The following is an 18,486-nucleotide window of genomic DNA, read 5'->3' as shown; positions in this document are numbered from 1 at the left end:
GGTATCGGTTGATATCGGTATCGGTAATTAAAGAGTTGGATAATATCGGAATATCGGATATCGGCAAAAAGCCATTATCGGACATCCCTAATTATAAGTATATATTTAATTTTTTGGGGTTGTTTTATGCACTTTTTGTCAAAGAAAACTTTGTTTTTTAATAAGGCAAACACACAAAATATGCAATAATTTCCCTAAAAATATGTTCAAAGAGGAATAAGTTCCTGGAACATTCATTAGGACAATAATTCATAACAACATTGGTTTTAATTTATGATTTTTTGAGCAATGACAGTTTTTTTTTTTAAGTCCCACTAAAATTCTTAGGCATCCAGAAAAGCCCCACTCATGCATTTTTTTTTTTTTAAACTTACACTTAAGTGTCTAGATGAGTGATTCTCAAACTGTGGTACACAGGCTCCATCTAGTGGTACGCCATAAAATCACTTGATTAAATATTCAAACACAGTGTGACTGTTCAAACTGGGTGTAATGTTACAGTGGGCAAAATGTTAAATATACTTGTTAAATAAAACCACTGCCTTGTTTTAAATTAATACTTAGGCCTACTACGCTACTGTATTTTACTGATGGGTCATTATGATGGTACTTGGAGAGTTAAGTTTTTTCTGAGGTGCTACTTGGTGAAAAAAGTTTGAGATCAACTTCAGATTTATCCGTCGAGTAAAAGTATTTATTTTTGGTTTGTTTTATGCACTTTTTGTCAAAGAAAACTTTGTTTTTTAATAAGGCAAACACAAAATATGCTATCATTTCCCTAAAATATTTTCAAAGGGGATTAAGATCTTGGAGCATTAATTAGGATAATATTAATTTTAATTTATCTTTTTTTTTGAGCAATGACAGTTTTTATTTTTATTGTTTTAAAGTCTCACTAAAATTTTTAGGCATCCAGAAAGGCCCCACTCATTATTATTTTTATTTTTTTTAACTAACGCTTAAGTGTCTAGATGAGTGATTCTCAAACTGTGGTACACAGGCTCCATCTAGTGGTACGCCATAAAATCACTTGATTGAATATTCAAACACGGTGTGACTGTTCAAACTGGGTGTAATGTTACAGTGGGCAAAATGTTAAATATACTTGTTAAATAAAACCACTGCCTTGTTTTAAATGAATACTTAGGCCTACTACGCTACTGTATTTTACTGATGGGTCAGTACGATGGTACTTGGAGAGTTCAGTTTTTTCTGAGGTGCTACTTGGTGAAAAAAGTTTGAGATCAACTTCAGATCTATCCGTCGATGAAAAGTGTTTATTCCAATTTTTTTGGTTTGTTTTATGCACTTTTTGTCAAAGAAAACTTAGTTTTTTAATACAGCAAACACACCAAATATGCAATAATTTCCTTAAAACAAAATTCTAAGGGGAATAAGTTCTTGGAGCATTAATTAGGACATTAATTCATAACATTGATTTTAATTTATCTTTTTTTGAGCAATGACAGTTTTTTTTAGTTTTTTTTAAGTCTCACTAAAATTCTTAGGGATCCAGAAAGGCCCCACTCATACATTTTTTTCTTTTTTTTTTAAACTAACTAACTAACACTTAAGTGTCTCGATGAGTGATTCTCAAACTGTGGTACGAAGGCTCCATCTAGTGGTACGCCATAAAATCACTTGATTAAATATTCAAACACAGTGTGACTGTTCAAACTGGGTGTAATGTTACATTGGGCAAAAATGTTAAATATACTTGTTTAATAAAACCTCTGCCTTGTTTTTAGTGGATACCAAGGCCTACTACACTACTGTATTTTACTGATGGGTCATTATGGTGGTACTTAAAGAGAGCCAAGATTTTTATGAGGTGGTACTTGGTGAAAAAAATTTGAGAACCACTGATTTAGATCAACTTCAGATTTATTTGTTGATGGAAAGTATTACTTTTTTTGGGTTTGTTTTATGCACTTTTTGTCAAAGAAAACTTAGTTTTTTTAATACGGCAAAAACTTTTTAGAGAAATTATTGCATATTTAAAGGGGAATAAGTTCTTGGAGTATTAATTAGGACAATATTTATTTTTTTGGTTTGTTTTATACACTTTTTTGTAAACCAAAACTTTGTTTTTAAAAGGGGGGCAAACACACAATTACAATATGAATATGTAATATATATATATATATATATATATATATATATATATATATATATATATATATATATATATATATATATATATATATATATATATATATATATATATATATATATATATATATATATATATATATATAAATAAAATATGCAATGGAATTGTCTGACGTCTGCTGAAAGTGTCAACAACATTTGTATTATTGTGTAGGATAAGTAGCCTCAGGCAGCATATTTCTCATGGCTCCTGCAGAGTTCCAAGTGGAGGAGACCTGCCCAGACACGCGTGAGACACTCACCGCCTAAACTGCTTGAGGAAAATGCCGATGTTCATGCTCCTCTTGGAGCCCAGGATGGACACCTGGGAAGACAAGTTATTGTCAAAGCTGCCGACATGGAGAGGCCACAAAGGTCAACATTTCAGCAATTATTCATGGGCCACGTTACATGTGATGTCATGTGACCGCTATCCTCCACCTTCCCTCAGCAAACAGGAGAAAAGATCACATTCCTGAAACTTGACGTCATACCATGTTTACTTTTACTCAGTGTTCTTTCCTCAGACTTATGGAGGCTCCGATGGAAGAAAATTAATTAAATATATACATCATTAAATAATTACATGTCATTAAGTCATTATACTTGGAATTAAATACACAAATGTGTTATTTAATAAATTGTCATAATTTAAGTAATTATTTAACCGTGTGATTATTGAATTCATTATTTAGAGATAAGATATGCGGGAAATGGAGAGTTTTGTAAATTGTCCATTCATTTTTTTTTAATGGGGGAAAATCCTGGTATTCCAGGTAATGAGGGAATTTTCGGAACCGAGAAACATGCTGGCTTGAATGTCCAGGGTGAGCGGAGTGTGTGGAACGGTTCAAATCGGATGAGAAATGTGGGCTATGGAGAGTTTTGTATAATGCCCTTTCCTTGTCAATGGGGAGAAAATTCCGGGAAATTCTGGGAAAACCGTGAATTCGGGGAAAGGTTTGCCTGTGAGATCTTTGAAAAGTAGTGTTGGTGGATGGTTGAAAATTTTGAAATCGGGTCAAAAAATGGCGCCAAATTTTGAGAATTTAGGGTATCGTAGAACTATGAATACATGCATTCATTTGAATGGAAATTTCCAGGAAATTTGGGCATTTCTAGAAAACCGGGAATATACTGTATGGCTATTAGCACAATCGTCTTAGAAGATATGAATGGGTTGGTGTTGGAATTTTTCGAATCGGTCGGAAAATGTTGACGTAGTAACAGTTTGAATTGAGAATTGGTATTTCGGAATTCCTGGAGATTCCAGGAAAACCCGGAAAAAATGTTTTGCCTTCGAGATCTCGGAAAAGTAGTGTGTGTGAAAGGTTGAAAAGTCGGAATTGGGTAAAAAGTGACGCAAAATTTTGAGAATTTATGGTAATGTAGAACTAGGAATACGTCCATTCATTTGAATGGGAATTTCACAGAAATTTGGGAATTTTAGGAAAGCCGGGTAATTTTTGAGAATATTGATACTAACACAATTGTCCTAGATGATATGAATGGGTTGGTGTTGGAATTTTTCGAATCGGGTAACAAATTTTGACATAGTAAAAGTTTGAATTGAGAATAGGCCTTTCAGAATTCCTGGAAATGCTGGGACAACTGGGAAAAAATGTTTTGCGTTGGATATATTGGAAGAGAAGTGCGTGTGAAATGTCGGAAATTGGGTAAAAATGGCGCAACATTTAGAGAATTTAGGGCATTGTAGAACTATGAAAACATCCATTCATTTGAATGGAAATTTCCAGGAAATTTAGGCATTTCAAGAAAACCGGGAATATATGGCTATTAGCACAATTGTCTTAGAAGATATGAATGGGCTGGTGTTGGAATTTTTCGAATCGGTTGAAAAATGTTGACTTAGAAACAGTTTGAATTGAGAATTGGTATTTCGGAATTCCTGGAAATTCCAGGAAAACCCGGAAAAAATGTTTTGCCTTCGAGATCTCGGAAAAGTAGTGTGTGTGAAAGGTTGAAAAGTCGGAATTGGGTAAAAAGTGACGCAAAATTTTGAGAATTTATGGTAATGTAGAACTAGGAATACGTCCATTCATTTGAATGGGAATTTCACGGAAATTTGGGAATTTTAGGAAAACCGGGTCATTTTTGAGAATATTGATACTAACACAATTGCCCTAGATGATATGAATGGGTTGGTGTTGGAATTTTTCGAATCGGGTAACAAATTTTGACATAGTAAAAGTTTGAATTGAGAATAGACCTTTCGGAATTCCTGGAAATGCTGGGACAACTGGGAAAAAATGGTTTGCGTTGGATATATTGGAAGAGAAGTGTGTGGGAAATGTCGGAATCGGGTAAAAATGGCGCACAATTTAGAGAATTTAGGGCATTGTATGAATAAATCCATTCATTTAAATGGAAATTTCCTGGAAATTTGGAAATTTCAGGAAAACGGGAACTTTTTGAAAATATTGATACACCGAGAAGATATGAATTATATAATAATAATAATAATAATAATACATAGATTATTTTTTGGTGTAGAATCTTATATTTGTGTGAATGTTGGTCACACAATTATATAATAATAATAATAATAATAATAAATTCATGATTTTTGGTGTATAATCTTATATATGTGTGAATGTTGGACATTCACACAATAATTAAAATACATTAAATACATTCATCCATTCATTTTCTACCGCTTGCCCCTCTCGGCAAATTTATGAAATAATTAAATAAATCATTAAGTCATGAAATGTACAAATAAATTAAGTAATACTTCCCACTTCTCTGTGAGCGCTTTGAGTATCTAATAATAGAAAAGCGCGATATAAAATCTAATCCATTATTATTATTATTACTTATTTGAATCATGAAGTAATGAAATTAATATTTCATGAAATATTAAAATAATTAATTATTTGAATGTACTTTTACATTAAATACATTGATTACACATTAAATAACACATTTATGTATTCAATTCCAATTATATTTAATTAATAACATTTAATTATTTAACTGACCTAATTTAATAAATCATTAAGTCATGAAATATATCATTGAATATATATATTATTATTTTTGTAATGAATTTTGATTTCTATTTACTGTTTTAATTGGTTTTACCCTTTAAAATCGTTTTTAATCATATTTATTTTTATATATTTTTTTATATTGGTTTTATATTTATTTATTTTTTGTTTTATTCAGTCATTGGTGGAGCATAATATTGTTTTTAACATGGCTGTGCAGCACTTTGGAAACATTCTTGTTGTTTAAATGTGCGATATAAATAAAGTGGATTGGATTGGATTAAATTATAAAATAATTAAATCATGAAATAATTAAATAATTCATATAACTTTTAAATGAAATTAATTAATTTAGTAACACATTGATGTAATTAATTCCAATGATCATTGTAAATATTTAAAGATGTATTTATTTGTGTCCCATTTGACCAATTATATTGAGTAATCCTAAATGTGTGCTGAATAATAAAAAGAATGTGAAAAATCTCCTGTGGTTTGTCTTTATTGTGGGGTCAAAGGTTAAAGGATCGGCCTGTTTTATTTCTGTTTATCTTCCAAATGACTCACATGTGGAAGTTCATTCGTGTCTTAATTACCCTTCTACCTGCCAGAGTGCACCTGGGATAGGCTCCTGCCCACCCGTGATCCCGAGAGGGGCATGTGGTAAAATATGGATTACAAAAGCTTTTTTTGAAACCCGAATTTATGTAACTGAATTTTTTGCGTTTGAATGATTAAAAATAGAGTGTTTTAAAATTCAGTGGAGAAATATATGTTGCTTCAAAAGTCAAGACCCACTTCCTGTCGATCAGGACTGAAGCAATCAATCGTGTTTTCGAACCAGCCAACGAGGCGTCAAGTTTGCAGGTGAATTTGCACTACACTAATTTTTTTATGCAATTTTTTTTTTTTGCATTGAATTTTTATTAAACATAATCTATTACACTAATTTTTTTACATATTTTTTTAACTGATTTTTTGTACACAAAATTTTCATTAGACTTAATCTTTTTACATTGAATTTTTATTGACTTATTTTTATAGACTTTAAGAAAAATGTTTAAACACATTTTGCTCTCAAAGTTGTATTTAATGATATTGTCAGCATAGTTTGATGTTAAAAACAAATGTCATTGCAAAATTCAAACGCACAAAAATACAGTTAAATAAAATTCTGTACTGTCAAAAAAATATTTCATAATAAAAACAGGAATTACACAGAATTTTTTAACGATAAAATTTAAAACACAATATTTTCATAACACTGCATTTTCATTATACTGAATTTTCATTACACCGATTTTTTACACTGAATTTTCATTACACTGAATTTTTTTTTTTACATTGAATTTTTTTTACCCTGAATTTTCATTAGACTGAATCTTTTTACAAAAAATTTGAAAACAACATTTTCATTACACTTATTTTTTACACTGAGTTTTTTTACACAGATTTTTTTACGATAAATTTTAAAACACAAAATGTTCATTACACTGAATTTTCATTATACTGAATTTTCTTCACACTGACATTTTTTACGATACATTTTAAAACACAAAATTTTAATTACACTGAATTTTCATTATACTGAATTTTCATTACACCAATTTTTTACACTGAATTTTCATTACACTGAATTTTTTTTTTACATTGAATTTTTTTACACTGAATTTTCATTAGACTGAATCTTTTTACAAAAAATTTGAAAACAACATTTTCATTACACCGAATTTTCATTAAACTGATCTTTTTTACGATAAATTTTAAAACACAAAATGTTCATTACACTGAATTTTCATTATGCTGTATTTTCTTCACACTTAATTTTTTTACGATAACTTTAAAACACAAAATTTTCATTATAATGAATTTTCATTACACCAATTTTTTTACACTGAATTTTCATTACACTGAATTTTTTTTTTTACATAGAATTTTTTTACACTGAATATTCATTAGACTGAATCTTTTTACAAAAAATTTGAAAACACGTTTTCATTACACTGAATTTTCACTACACTTACTTTTTACACTGAATTTTCATTAAACTGATTTTTTTTACGATAAATTTTAAAACACAAAATGTTCATTACACTGAATTTTCATTATACTGAATTTTCTTAACACTAAATTTTTTTACGATAAATTTTAAAACACTACATTTTAATTACACTGAATTTTCATTAGACTGAATCTTTTTACAAAAAATTTGAAAACACATTTTCATTACACTGAATTTTCATTATACTTATTTTTTACACTGAATTTTCATTAAACTGATTTTTTTTACGATAAATTTTAAAACACAAAATTTTCATAACACTGAATTTTTATTATACTGAATTTTCATTACACCAATTTTTTACACTGAATTTTTATTACACTGAGTTTTTTTTTTACATTGAATTTTTTTACACTGAATTTTCATTAGACTGAATCTTTTTACAAAAAAATTTAACACAACATTTTCATTACACTGAATTTTCACTACACTTATTTTTTACACTGAATTTTCATTAAACTGATTTTTTTTACGATAAATTTTAAAACACAAAATGTTCATTACACTGAATTTTCATTATACTGAATTTTCTTAACACTAAATTTTTTTACGATAAATTTTAAAACACTAAATTTTAACTACACTGAATTTTCATTAGACTGAATCTTTTTACAAAAAATTTGAAAACACATTTTCATTACACTGAATTTTCATTATACTTATTTTTTACACTGAATTTTCATTAAACTGTTTTTTTTACGATTAATTTTAAAACAAAATTTTCATAACACTGAATTTTCATTATACTGAATTTTCATTACACCAATTTTTTACACTGAATTTTTATTACAGTGAATTTTTTTTTTTACATTGATTTTATTTTACACTGAATTTTCATTAGACTGAATCTTTTTACAAAAAAATTTAACACAACATTTTCATTACACTGAATTTTCACTACACTTATTTTTTACACTGAATTTTCATTAAACTGATTTTTTTACGATACATTTTAAAACACAAAATGTTCATTACACTGAATTTTCATTATACTGAATTTTCTTCACACTTAATTTTTTTACGATAAATTTTAAAACACTAAATTTTAATTACACTGAATTTTCATTAGACTGAATCTTTTTACAAAAAATTTGAAAAACACATTTTCATTACAATGAATTTTCATTATACTTATTTTTTACACTGAATTTTCATTAAACTGATTTTTTTTACGATACATTTTGAAACACAAAATGTTTATTACATTGAATTTTCATTATACAGAATTTTCATTACACCAATTTTTTACACTGAATTTTTATTACACTGATTTTTTTTTTTACATTGAATTTTTATTACACTGAATTTTTTTTTTACATTGAATTTTTTTACACTGAATTTTCATTAGACTGAATCTTTTTACAAAAAAATTTAACACAACATTTTCATTACACTGAATTTTCACTACACTTATTTTTTACACTGAATTTTCATTAAACTGATTTTTTTATGATACATTTTAAAACACAAAATGTTCATTACACTGAATTTTCATTATACTGAATTTTCTTAACACTAAATTTTTTTACGATAAATTTTAAAACACTAAATTTTAATTACACTGAATTTTCATTATACTGAATTTTCTTCACACTGAATTTTTTCACGATAAATTTTAAAACACAAAATGTTCATTACACTGAATTTTCATTATACTGACTTTTCATTAGACTGATTCTTTTTACAAGGATTTTACTTACACAGGATTGTCATTACACTGCATTTTTTTACGCTGAATTTTTATTAAACAGAATCTTTTTTTATAAATTGAATTTTTGTATTTTGCCAAACTGACTTTGCCAACACACATTATGCATACAATTGTTTACTCAATTTAATTGTCATGTATTTTGGCGGACAAAAATTCAGTACACATAATTCAAGCACCAAAAATTCAGCTACCCGCCCTTAAGTGACCCCAAAGAAGCAAAGATCTCGCTTTTTCGCTGGGCACTCACCAGTTCTCCCCCGGGGACAGCAGCGGGGGCGCCCTTGACGCTGTGGCGGTGGTTGGCGTGGCGCTGCTGGGCCTGCTTGTGACTGAACAGCTCCTCCATGTGCTGCGTGTCCAGCTGGTAGTCGCCGTCCGCCTGGTCCTCCGTCCAGATGTTGTGCTTCCCCATCACGCTGTGCTTGGGGATGGTCTCCCAGTTGAAGTTGCGCATCCTGGAGCGCCGGCGCAGGGCCTTCGAACCCAAGGCGAGGGGGGGCGGCGGCGGAGGGGGCGGCAGTAAAGGAGGGGGAGGCGGAGGGGGGTCGCCCGGCTGCATCTTTGCGACGGGGGGGAGGGATCAGCAAGGGCGGAGGAGGGCGGCCACGGTCTGCAGCGGCATGATGAAGATGCAACAACAAGTTAGGACAGCCCATGATTGGTTACCATGGTAACACACACTGTCTACTCCTTTCACTACACTTCTTCTCAAATACTTTATCAGTATCACGCAGTAGCATGCTTTTGCTGTGAAAATGTTTTATATATTCCGCTCCTGAGTAAATGTTGCTGATCTATTTTTTTTTTTACATTTAATTTTTCAGTATCAAATGGTTCAAGTCTTTTAAAACATTTTTATAGTTTAAATAAGGTTGACATATTTTTTATTTTCTTTCTTGTTACAAACTAGAACAAGTGTTTCTTAACCGGCAAAAAAATGTGTTTTCCAGCTCTGTCGTAATACACTTTTCCACCACTTGTGGCAGTAATGATCACAGAAGAAGTCTGGAGCTAAAGTCAGAGAGAAATTTCTTGTGCGCAAAAATTATGACTAAAATGGTGAAGCTGTATTTGTATTTAAATTACATTTATTGAAAGTTTATTTGTAGTGACATATATAATTAATTTTTTTCATCAGTTTTTGTGAGTCCCTTTTTTGCAGTATATTTGATAAATATTTATTTTTGTAATCAGTCTGACATAAGCCTTGATAATAATAATTGTGATTAACACATATCATTTGACAAGTTTTATCCTGTTAAACTGTAAGTAGGCTAGATTTATACTTATTGAATACCATTAAAAATCAAGTGTAAGATTACTAATTCGATGTTAATATTGGAGTGGGCCCCGGGCCCTTGTGTAGTGGAAAAGTTGAGATGCGAGGTCAAAAAGGTTAAGAACCCCTGGACTGGAAAATAGTGTTAATAAAGTTATTTTTTTGTTGTAAGTTGATCTATATTTTCTTATTTTTATGTTATTAGAGATAAAATGTTATGCAGAGGTGTACTTATGACAATTTTATGGAGGAATTATGCCATTTTTCATCATGACAAAGGGAAAGACAATGGGCGTAACAGAAAATAGCGCAAAAAGTATGACAAAAGTGTTATAGCTGTATTTGTATTTAACATAAATGTATTGAATAGGATTAAAAATCAAGTGTACGATTAATAATTTGATGTTAATATTGGAGTGGGCCCCGGGCCCCTGTGTAGTACAAAAGTTGGGATCCGAAGTCAAAAAGGTTAAGAACCCCTGGACTGGAAAATAGTGTTAATAAAGTTATTTTTTTGTTGTATGTTGATCTATATTTTCTTATTTTTATGTTGTCTTTCATGTTATTAGAGATAAAATGTTATGCAGAGGTGTATTTATGACAATTTTATGGAGAAATAATGCCATTTTTCATCATGACATAGGGAAAGACAATGGGCGTAACAGAAAATAGCGCAAAAAGTATGACAAAAGTGGTATAGCTGTATTTGTATTTAACATAAATGTATTGAATAGCATTAAAAATCAAGTGTACGATTACTAATTTGATGTTAATATTGGAGTGGGCCCCGGGCCCCTGTGTAGTGCAAAAGTTGGGATCCGAAGTCAAAAAGGTTAAGAACCCCTGGACTGGAAAATAGTGTTAATAAAGTTATTTTTTTGTTGTAAGTTGATTTATATTTTCTTATTTTCTTTTCTTATTTTTTGTTGTCTTTCATGTTATTAAAGATAAAATGTTATGCAGAGGTGTACTTATAACAATTTTAAGGAGAAATAATACCATTTGTCATCACGACAAAGGGAAAGATGATGGGCGTAACAGAAAATAGCGCAAAAAGTTTGACAAAAGTGTTTTGGCTGTATTTGTATTTAACATAAATGTATTGAATAGCATTAAAAATCAAGAGTAAGATTACTAATTTAATGTTAATTTTGGAGTGGGTCCCGGGCCCCTGTGTAGTGGAAAAGTTGGAACTCGAGGTCAAAAAGGTTAAGAACCCCTGGACTGGAAAATATTGTTAATAAAGTTATTTCTTTGTTGTAAGTTGATCTATATTTTGTTATTTTTTGTTGTCTTTCATGGTATTAAAGATAACATGTTATGCAGAGGTGTACTTATAACAATTTTATGGAGAAATAATGCCATTTTTCATCATGACAAAGGGAAAAATGATGGGCGTAAGAGAAAATAGCGCAAAAAGTATGACAAAAGTGTTTTGGCTGTATTTGTATTTAACATAAATTCATTGAATAGCATTAAAAATCAAGTGTACGATTAATATTTTGATGTTAATATTGGAGTCCTGTGTAGTGCAAAAGTTGGGATCCGAAGTCAAAAAGGTTAAGAACCCCTGGACTGGAAAATAGTGTTAATAAAGTTATTTCTTTGTTGTAAGTTTATCTATATTTTCTTATTAGGGTCCGCCTGTACCCTGTATAAAGGACTCCCACAGGGAGTCCTTTATACATGGACAAAGGACACTATTGTTATTGTAAGGTTTATTATTCCGCAGCTTTGCGCACTACCTTGCCCCCCTTAACATGCTTCAAAACTCACCAAATTTGACACACACATAGAAAAACGTGCCCCAACCACTTTAGTAAAAAAACCTAACACCAAAAATCAAAATTGCGCTCCAGCGCCCCCTAGGAATAAAACTGCCTGTAACTCCCACTAGGAAGGTCGTAGAGACATGAAACAAAAACCTATATGTAGGTCTCACTTAGACCTACATTTCATAATTTAACATCTTCGGGCAAAAACCAACAGGAAGTTGGCAATTACCCCTTCAAGACTAAAATTTACTAAAAACACTCATTTTTGCCTCTTTGACCTGTAATTTTACCCCCTTAAAATACTTCAAAACTCACCAAACTTCTCACACACATCAGGACTGGTGGAAATTGCGATCTAAAAAAAAAAAAAACTCCAAAACTCAAAATTGCGCTCCAGCGCAATTTTTGAATAAAACAGAGACAAAACTGCTTCTCAGAGGAAAACACGGACAAAACTGCTTGTAACTTCCGGTAGGAACGTCTTAGAGACATGAAAACCTCTACGTAGGTCTCACTTAGACCTAAATTTCATAGATTGACATCCTTCAGCAAAAATCAACAGGAAGTTTGCTATCCCTCCTTCAAAACAAATTTTTTGTTTAATCCGGTCACCAAACATCAAACATTATCTCCTCTGAACGCGTTTGTCGTTTCTGCTTCAAACTACTACAGGAGAGAGATTGAACCCTTCTGATTAAAAGTTGACGAAAGCGTTATGATAAGTGCTACGGTTTTGATTTTACGAGCCTTCAAAGAACCACTGCGCTGATGCTGCTCCGCTGCCTATAATGACAACGTGAAATGGAATTATTTCTTTTTTGTCCTGAAAATTCTACACACAATACCCTATAATGACAATGTGAAATGGAATTGTTTCTTTTTTGTCCTCGAAATTCTACACACAATACCCTATAATGACAATGTGAAATGGAATTGTTTCTTTTTTGTCCTCGAAATTCTACACACAATACCCTATAATGACAATGTGAAATGGAATTGTTTCTTTTTTGTCCTTGAAATTCTACACACAATACCCTATAATGATAATGTGAAATGGAATTGTTTCTTTTTTGTCCTCGAAATTCTACACACAATACCCTATAATGACAATGTGAAATGGAATTGTTTCTTTTTTGTCCTCGAAATTCTACACACAATACCCTATAATGACAATGTGAAATGGAATTGTTTCTTTTTTGTCCTCGAAATTCTACACACAATACCCTATAATGACAATGTGAAATGGAATTAGGACCACTAAAGCTGCTCCGCTGCTGTGATTTTACGCGCCTTCAAAGAAAACAACCACTGTGCCGCAACACCTAGGAAAAAAACACAGACACAACTTCCTCTAACTCCCAGTACGAATATCGTAGAGACACGAAACAAAAACATCTATGTAGGTCTCACTCAGGACTACCACTGGACAAAAGTATTGGGACACCTAGGACTAGCACCAGCCAAAATGTGGACGCGACCAACGCTGCTTGCAGCTTTAATTTTTTGTTGTCTTTCATGTTATTAGAGATAAAATGTTATGCAGAGGTGTACTTATAACAATTTTATGGAGAAATAATGCCATTTTTCATCATGACAAAGGGAAAAATGATGGGCGTAACAGAAAATAGCGCAAAAAGTATGACAAAAGTGTTATAGCTGTATTTGTATTTAACATAAATGTATTGAATAGCATTAAAAATCAAGTGTACGAGTAATATTTTGATGTTAATATTGGAGTGGGCCCCGGGCCCCTGTGTAGTGCAAAAGTTGGGATCCGAAGTCAAAAAGGTTAAGAACCCCTGGACTGGAAAATAGTGTTAATAAAGTTATTTCTTTGTTGTAAGTTGATCTATATTTTCTTATTTTTTGTTGTCTTTCATGTTATTAAAGATAAAATGTTATGCAGAGGTGTACTTATAACAATCTTATGGAGAAATAATGCCATTTTTCATCATGACAAAGGGAAAAATGATGGGCGTAACAGAAAATAACCGAGAAGCACTGATTCAGTAGCACTTAGAGTATTTTTTACAAGAATTGTACTTTTTAAAGGGCTATAAACAACTAATATTTTGCATAAGTGAGCAACTCAAAGGTTTATCTTCAAAATGAGTTTTTACTTTCGCTATTAAAAAGGGTAACTGTGCATAACATTGTACCCTTAACATTGTTGAAAATAAATAAATAAAAATCAACTTACAACAAAAAATAACTAAATTAACATTATTTTTGAGTCTGTAAGAGAAACACACCATTTAAACCTGAAAAGGTGTGTTATTGTTGTGCTATGTCGAGTTTGCTCACTGCAGGTGTTGCAGGTTGAAAATGTACTTCCTGAGTTAATGCCTTAAACCGGAAGTAAAACAGTCCATAGCGTTTCTACCCGTAAGGGTTCTTCATCCGTCATGTTTGTAAGTTTTACAATATAACTAAAACCATTCTTACTTATTAAAGCGTCCCATGTGTGATGTCTGTAGGAGTGTTGTCATGCATGTTTGTTCATCCTGTCATAATGTAATGAAGCATTAGCATTATGCTAACAGGTTTACGAGTGTCTGCGTTAGTATTATTAACTTACAGTGGCATTCTTTTTGTATTGTTTCCGTTTCACAAATTCCTCAGTAAATTCACCAAAACGTCACCGTGGAGTTATTGAGTCTGTTTATCTGATTGGAGAGCTAGCTTGCGCAGCTAGCGGGTCCATGACCATGACTTCTGTTTTGTTTCATCAGCCGTTTTACTGCCATGTTACAGACACCGTTTGGAAACAATTAAGGTATGTAAATAAACATTTACAGAATATCTCTGTGTAAATAACTCATTTCACAACGTATATATCTGCGGCTTTTAGCTTGAAATATATATTTTTCTCCATCTAGTGGGTCCATGACGATGACTTCTGTTTTGTTTGATCAGCCGTTTTACTGCCGTTTCACAGACACTGTTTGTAAACAATTAAGGTATGTAAATAAACATTTAGAGAATATTTCTGTGTAAATAATTCATTTCACGACGTATATATCTGAGACTTATAGCTTGAAATATATTTTTTCCTTCTTCTAGTGGGTCCATGACGATGACTTCTGTTTTGTTTGCTCAGCCGTTTTACTGCGCTGTTACAGACACCCTTTGTAAACAATAAATAAAAATTTACAGAATATTTCTGAGTAAATAACTCATTTCACAACGTATATATCTGCGGCTTATAGTCCGGTGCGGCTAATATATGGAAATAAAATTATTTAAAAATTTAGTGGGTGCAGCTCTGTAGTCCAGAAAATACGGTAAGTGAGTTAGTAACAGAGTTACTCTTTAACAAATGTAATTAGTCACAAGGCAAAGTAATAATCATGTCACTTAATTTTGTTTTTAAGAAAATGCAAAACATTTGACATATGCACTTGAAAGATATTTCATATATATATATATATATATATATATATATATATATATATATATATATATATATATATATATATATATATATATATATATATATATATATATATATATATATATATATATATATATATATAAGGCGGTGCCTGTCAGCATTAGCTCAGCTGTGTTTGACGAATCTTTTCACTGGATTGAGTTAGCGCGAGTTAATAAAGACACTGAACCATGGACTGGTTGTTCGTTATTCCCACGTAGTAGTAGTGTGTATTGCACATTGTTTGCTGTGTGATGTTGCCTCCTTTTATTTGACAATCAAGTTCCTTTTAATGTGATGCTGGTTGTCGCTTTCCCTCGTAAAAATGTACTTCCTGCATAGACCTTGCTGCCATGTTGACATAGAGTAGCGCGCCACGTTACATCGAAGTAGGGTTGTACGGTATACCGGTATTGGTATAGTACCGCGATACTAATGATTCATATTTGGTACTATACCGCCTCTAAAAAGTACCGGTCCGCCACCCCCGGGCCCTCCGTCGTCGTCACGTCATGACATTGCTGTTTTTTTTACGAGCAGAGGAGCATGTTGGGCACACGCACACACACGAAGTACTTACAAGCAGACACAGTGTGTAGACAGAAAAGGGAGAACGGACGCATTTTGGCTTAAAAAGTAAAGATAAAGGTGAAGTTATAACACTGAAACACCCTCAGGAAGAGCTGCTTTCAGACACGGCTAGCTAGCTAGCGGCTAAAGTCCATCCAGCTACTTCTAAACCACTAATCCTCACCTCCATGGCGACAAATAAAGTAAGTCTCTTACAAGTACTATTATCACTGGAGGACGAGGAATATCTAAACATGCTTTACTACACACCGTAGCTCACCGGCGTCACCGCTAATGCCACTGTTCCTAAAACAAACGCCATTGGTAATTCTACACCTAACATCCACTGTAATGATACCAAGTACAGGAGTGTATCTAGTCGATACTACTATGATTACATCGACCTTTTTTAGCTTTTTTAAAATGTACATTATGTTTATAAACTCAGGGAATATGTCCCTGAGGACTTTGAATATTACCAATGTATGATCCTGTAACTACTTGGTATCGGATTGATACCTAAATTTGTGGTATCATCAGCCTTCCGCCTGAAGCAGCTGAGATAGGCTCCAGCGCCCCCGCGACCCTGAACGGGACAAGCGGTAGAAAATGGATGGATGGATCCAAAACTAATGTAAAGTATCAAACAAGAGAAGAATACGTGATTATTACATTTTAACAGAAGTGTAGATAGAACATGTTGAAACAGGAAGTAAGCAGATATTAACAGTAAATTAAAAAATACATTAATAATCAATTTTTACAGTTTGTCCCTCATAATTTTGACAAAATAATAGGTGTATAAATGACACAATATGTTACTGCATACATCAGCAGACTAATTAGGAGTCTTTGTTTGTTTACTTACTACTAAAAGACAAGTTGTCTAGTATGTTCACTATTTTATTTAAGGACTAAATTGCAATAATAAACATATGTTTTAGAGATGTCCGATAATATCGGCCTGCCGATATTATCGGCCGATATATGCGTTAAAAAGTAATATCGGAAATTATCGGTATTTTTTATTATCGGTATCGTTTTTTATTTTTTTTATTTTTTTAATTTAAATTAAATCAACATAAAAAACACAAGATACACTTACAATTAGTGCACCAACCCAAAAAACCTCCCTCCCCCATTTACACTCATTCACACAAAAGGGTTGTTTCTTTCTGTTATTAATATTCTGTTTCCTACATTATATATCAATATATATCAATACAGTCTGCAAGGGATACAGTCCGTAAGCACACATGATTGTGCGTGCTGCTGCTCCACTAATAGTACTAACCTTTAACAGTTAATTTTACTCATTTTCATTCATTACTAGTTTCTATGTAACTGTTTTTATATTGTTGTACTTTCTTTTTTATTCAAGAAAATGTTTTTAATTTATTTATCTTATTTTACTAATTTTTAAAAAAAGTACCTTATCTTCACCATACCTGGTTGTCCAAATTAGGCATAATAAGGTGTTAATTCCACGACTGCATATATCGGTTGATATCGGTATCGGTTGATATCGGTATCGGTAATTAAAGAGTTGGACAATATCGGAATATCGGATATCGGCAAAAAGCCATTATCGGACATCCCTAATATGTTTCATGTTCCTTAAGATTTTTTGTCGAAATAAAGCCAATAATGACATTTTTTGTGGTCCCCTTTATTTAGAAAAGTATCAAAATGTTGGTAGGGGTAAAGTGTGTTTATACTCTAATGAGAGTTTGTTGTGTTGACTAAAAACATGGCCTCTGCCACTTAATGATGGCGACAGTTCATCATCAGTTTGTTTTTAAAACCATAACAAGTGGAGCTTTTACTATTGAAATTCTGAGCAGCGATCACTACTTGAAATATATTTATTGTAATTATCATTACTAGCAACATCTGGGCTCACTATTTGGCAATTCTAACAAGCGTGCCTACATTTCGCAGTAGAACTAAAATATGTTTTAGCAGTAAAAGATCAACTTACCTTTTTGCTGGCCTGCTGCTGCACCATTGAAAGTATTTAGTCCTTTTTTTGTTTCATTCCAGACTTGCTCCTCTCGTGCTGCAACTTGAACGGTGTCGCAACTCCTCTGGCCCGCACGGAAGCGAGGAGGGCACACGCCCACGGCGAGAAGGGCGGCGGCCTGCTCACTTTCCAGCAGGTGTGCCTCTGGGATCACAGCCGGAGAGCTCCTGCACCTCGAGTGGACTGTGGACGCGGGAGGTGTGGACTCCAGCAACGTGATCAGCCGGACTGCTAGATAGAGAGAAGCAAACATTGATTTGTGTCAAAGGAGCATTTCATCATCACTGCTAAATAGCCGCCTGGGAAGAAAGTAGAAGCGCCGCATGAATGAACGAATGAATGAATGAATGAGTGAGTGTTGAAGGAGATAAAGGAGTTGATTATTGAGCTGATGGGATCTGAATTTAAGCAGAAGTGAACTTTGCCCTGGATCCACTTCAATGGAAATGAGTCAACAATCACACGGAATAG

The 18,486-nt window shown here is 32.4% G+C and overlaps 1 protein-coding gene across 1 annotated transcript in view; it reads right to left on the bottom strand.

Moving 5' to 3' along the window:
* The window catches only part of LOC133658650 (FH2 domain-containing protein 1-like), a 38,537-nt gene extending 20,424 nt beyond the window's left edge, over nucleotides 1–18,113 (bottom strand). The window contains exons 1-3 of the mRNA XM_062060904.1: nucleotides 17,974–18,113; nucleotides 9,183–9,545; nucleotides 2,415–2,476 (exon numbers count right to left, since the gene is read on the bottom strand). Of these exons, the coding sequence (XP_061916888.1) occupies nucleotides 2,415–2,476; nucleotides 9,183–9,494 (374 nt within the window). The 5' untranslated portion in view covers nucleotides 9,495–9,545; nucleotides 17,974–18,113. The remainder of the gene's footprint in view (nucleotides 1–2,414; nucleotides 2,477–9,182; nucleotides 9,546–17,973) is intronic.
* Between the last annotated feature and the right edge of the window lie 373 nt (nucleotides 18,114–18,486).

This window comes from Entelurus aequoreus, linkage group LG10 (genome assembly GCF_033978785.1).
Source record: "Entelurus aequoreus isolate RoL-2023_Sb linkage group LG10, RoL_Eaeq_v1.1, whole genome shotgun sequence".
Lineage (NCBI taxonomy): Eukaryota > Metazoa > Chordata > Actinopteri > Syngnathiformes > Syngnathidae > Entelurus > Entelurus aequoreus.
This window is presented reverse-complemented; position numbering and strand designations above follow the sequence as displayed.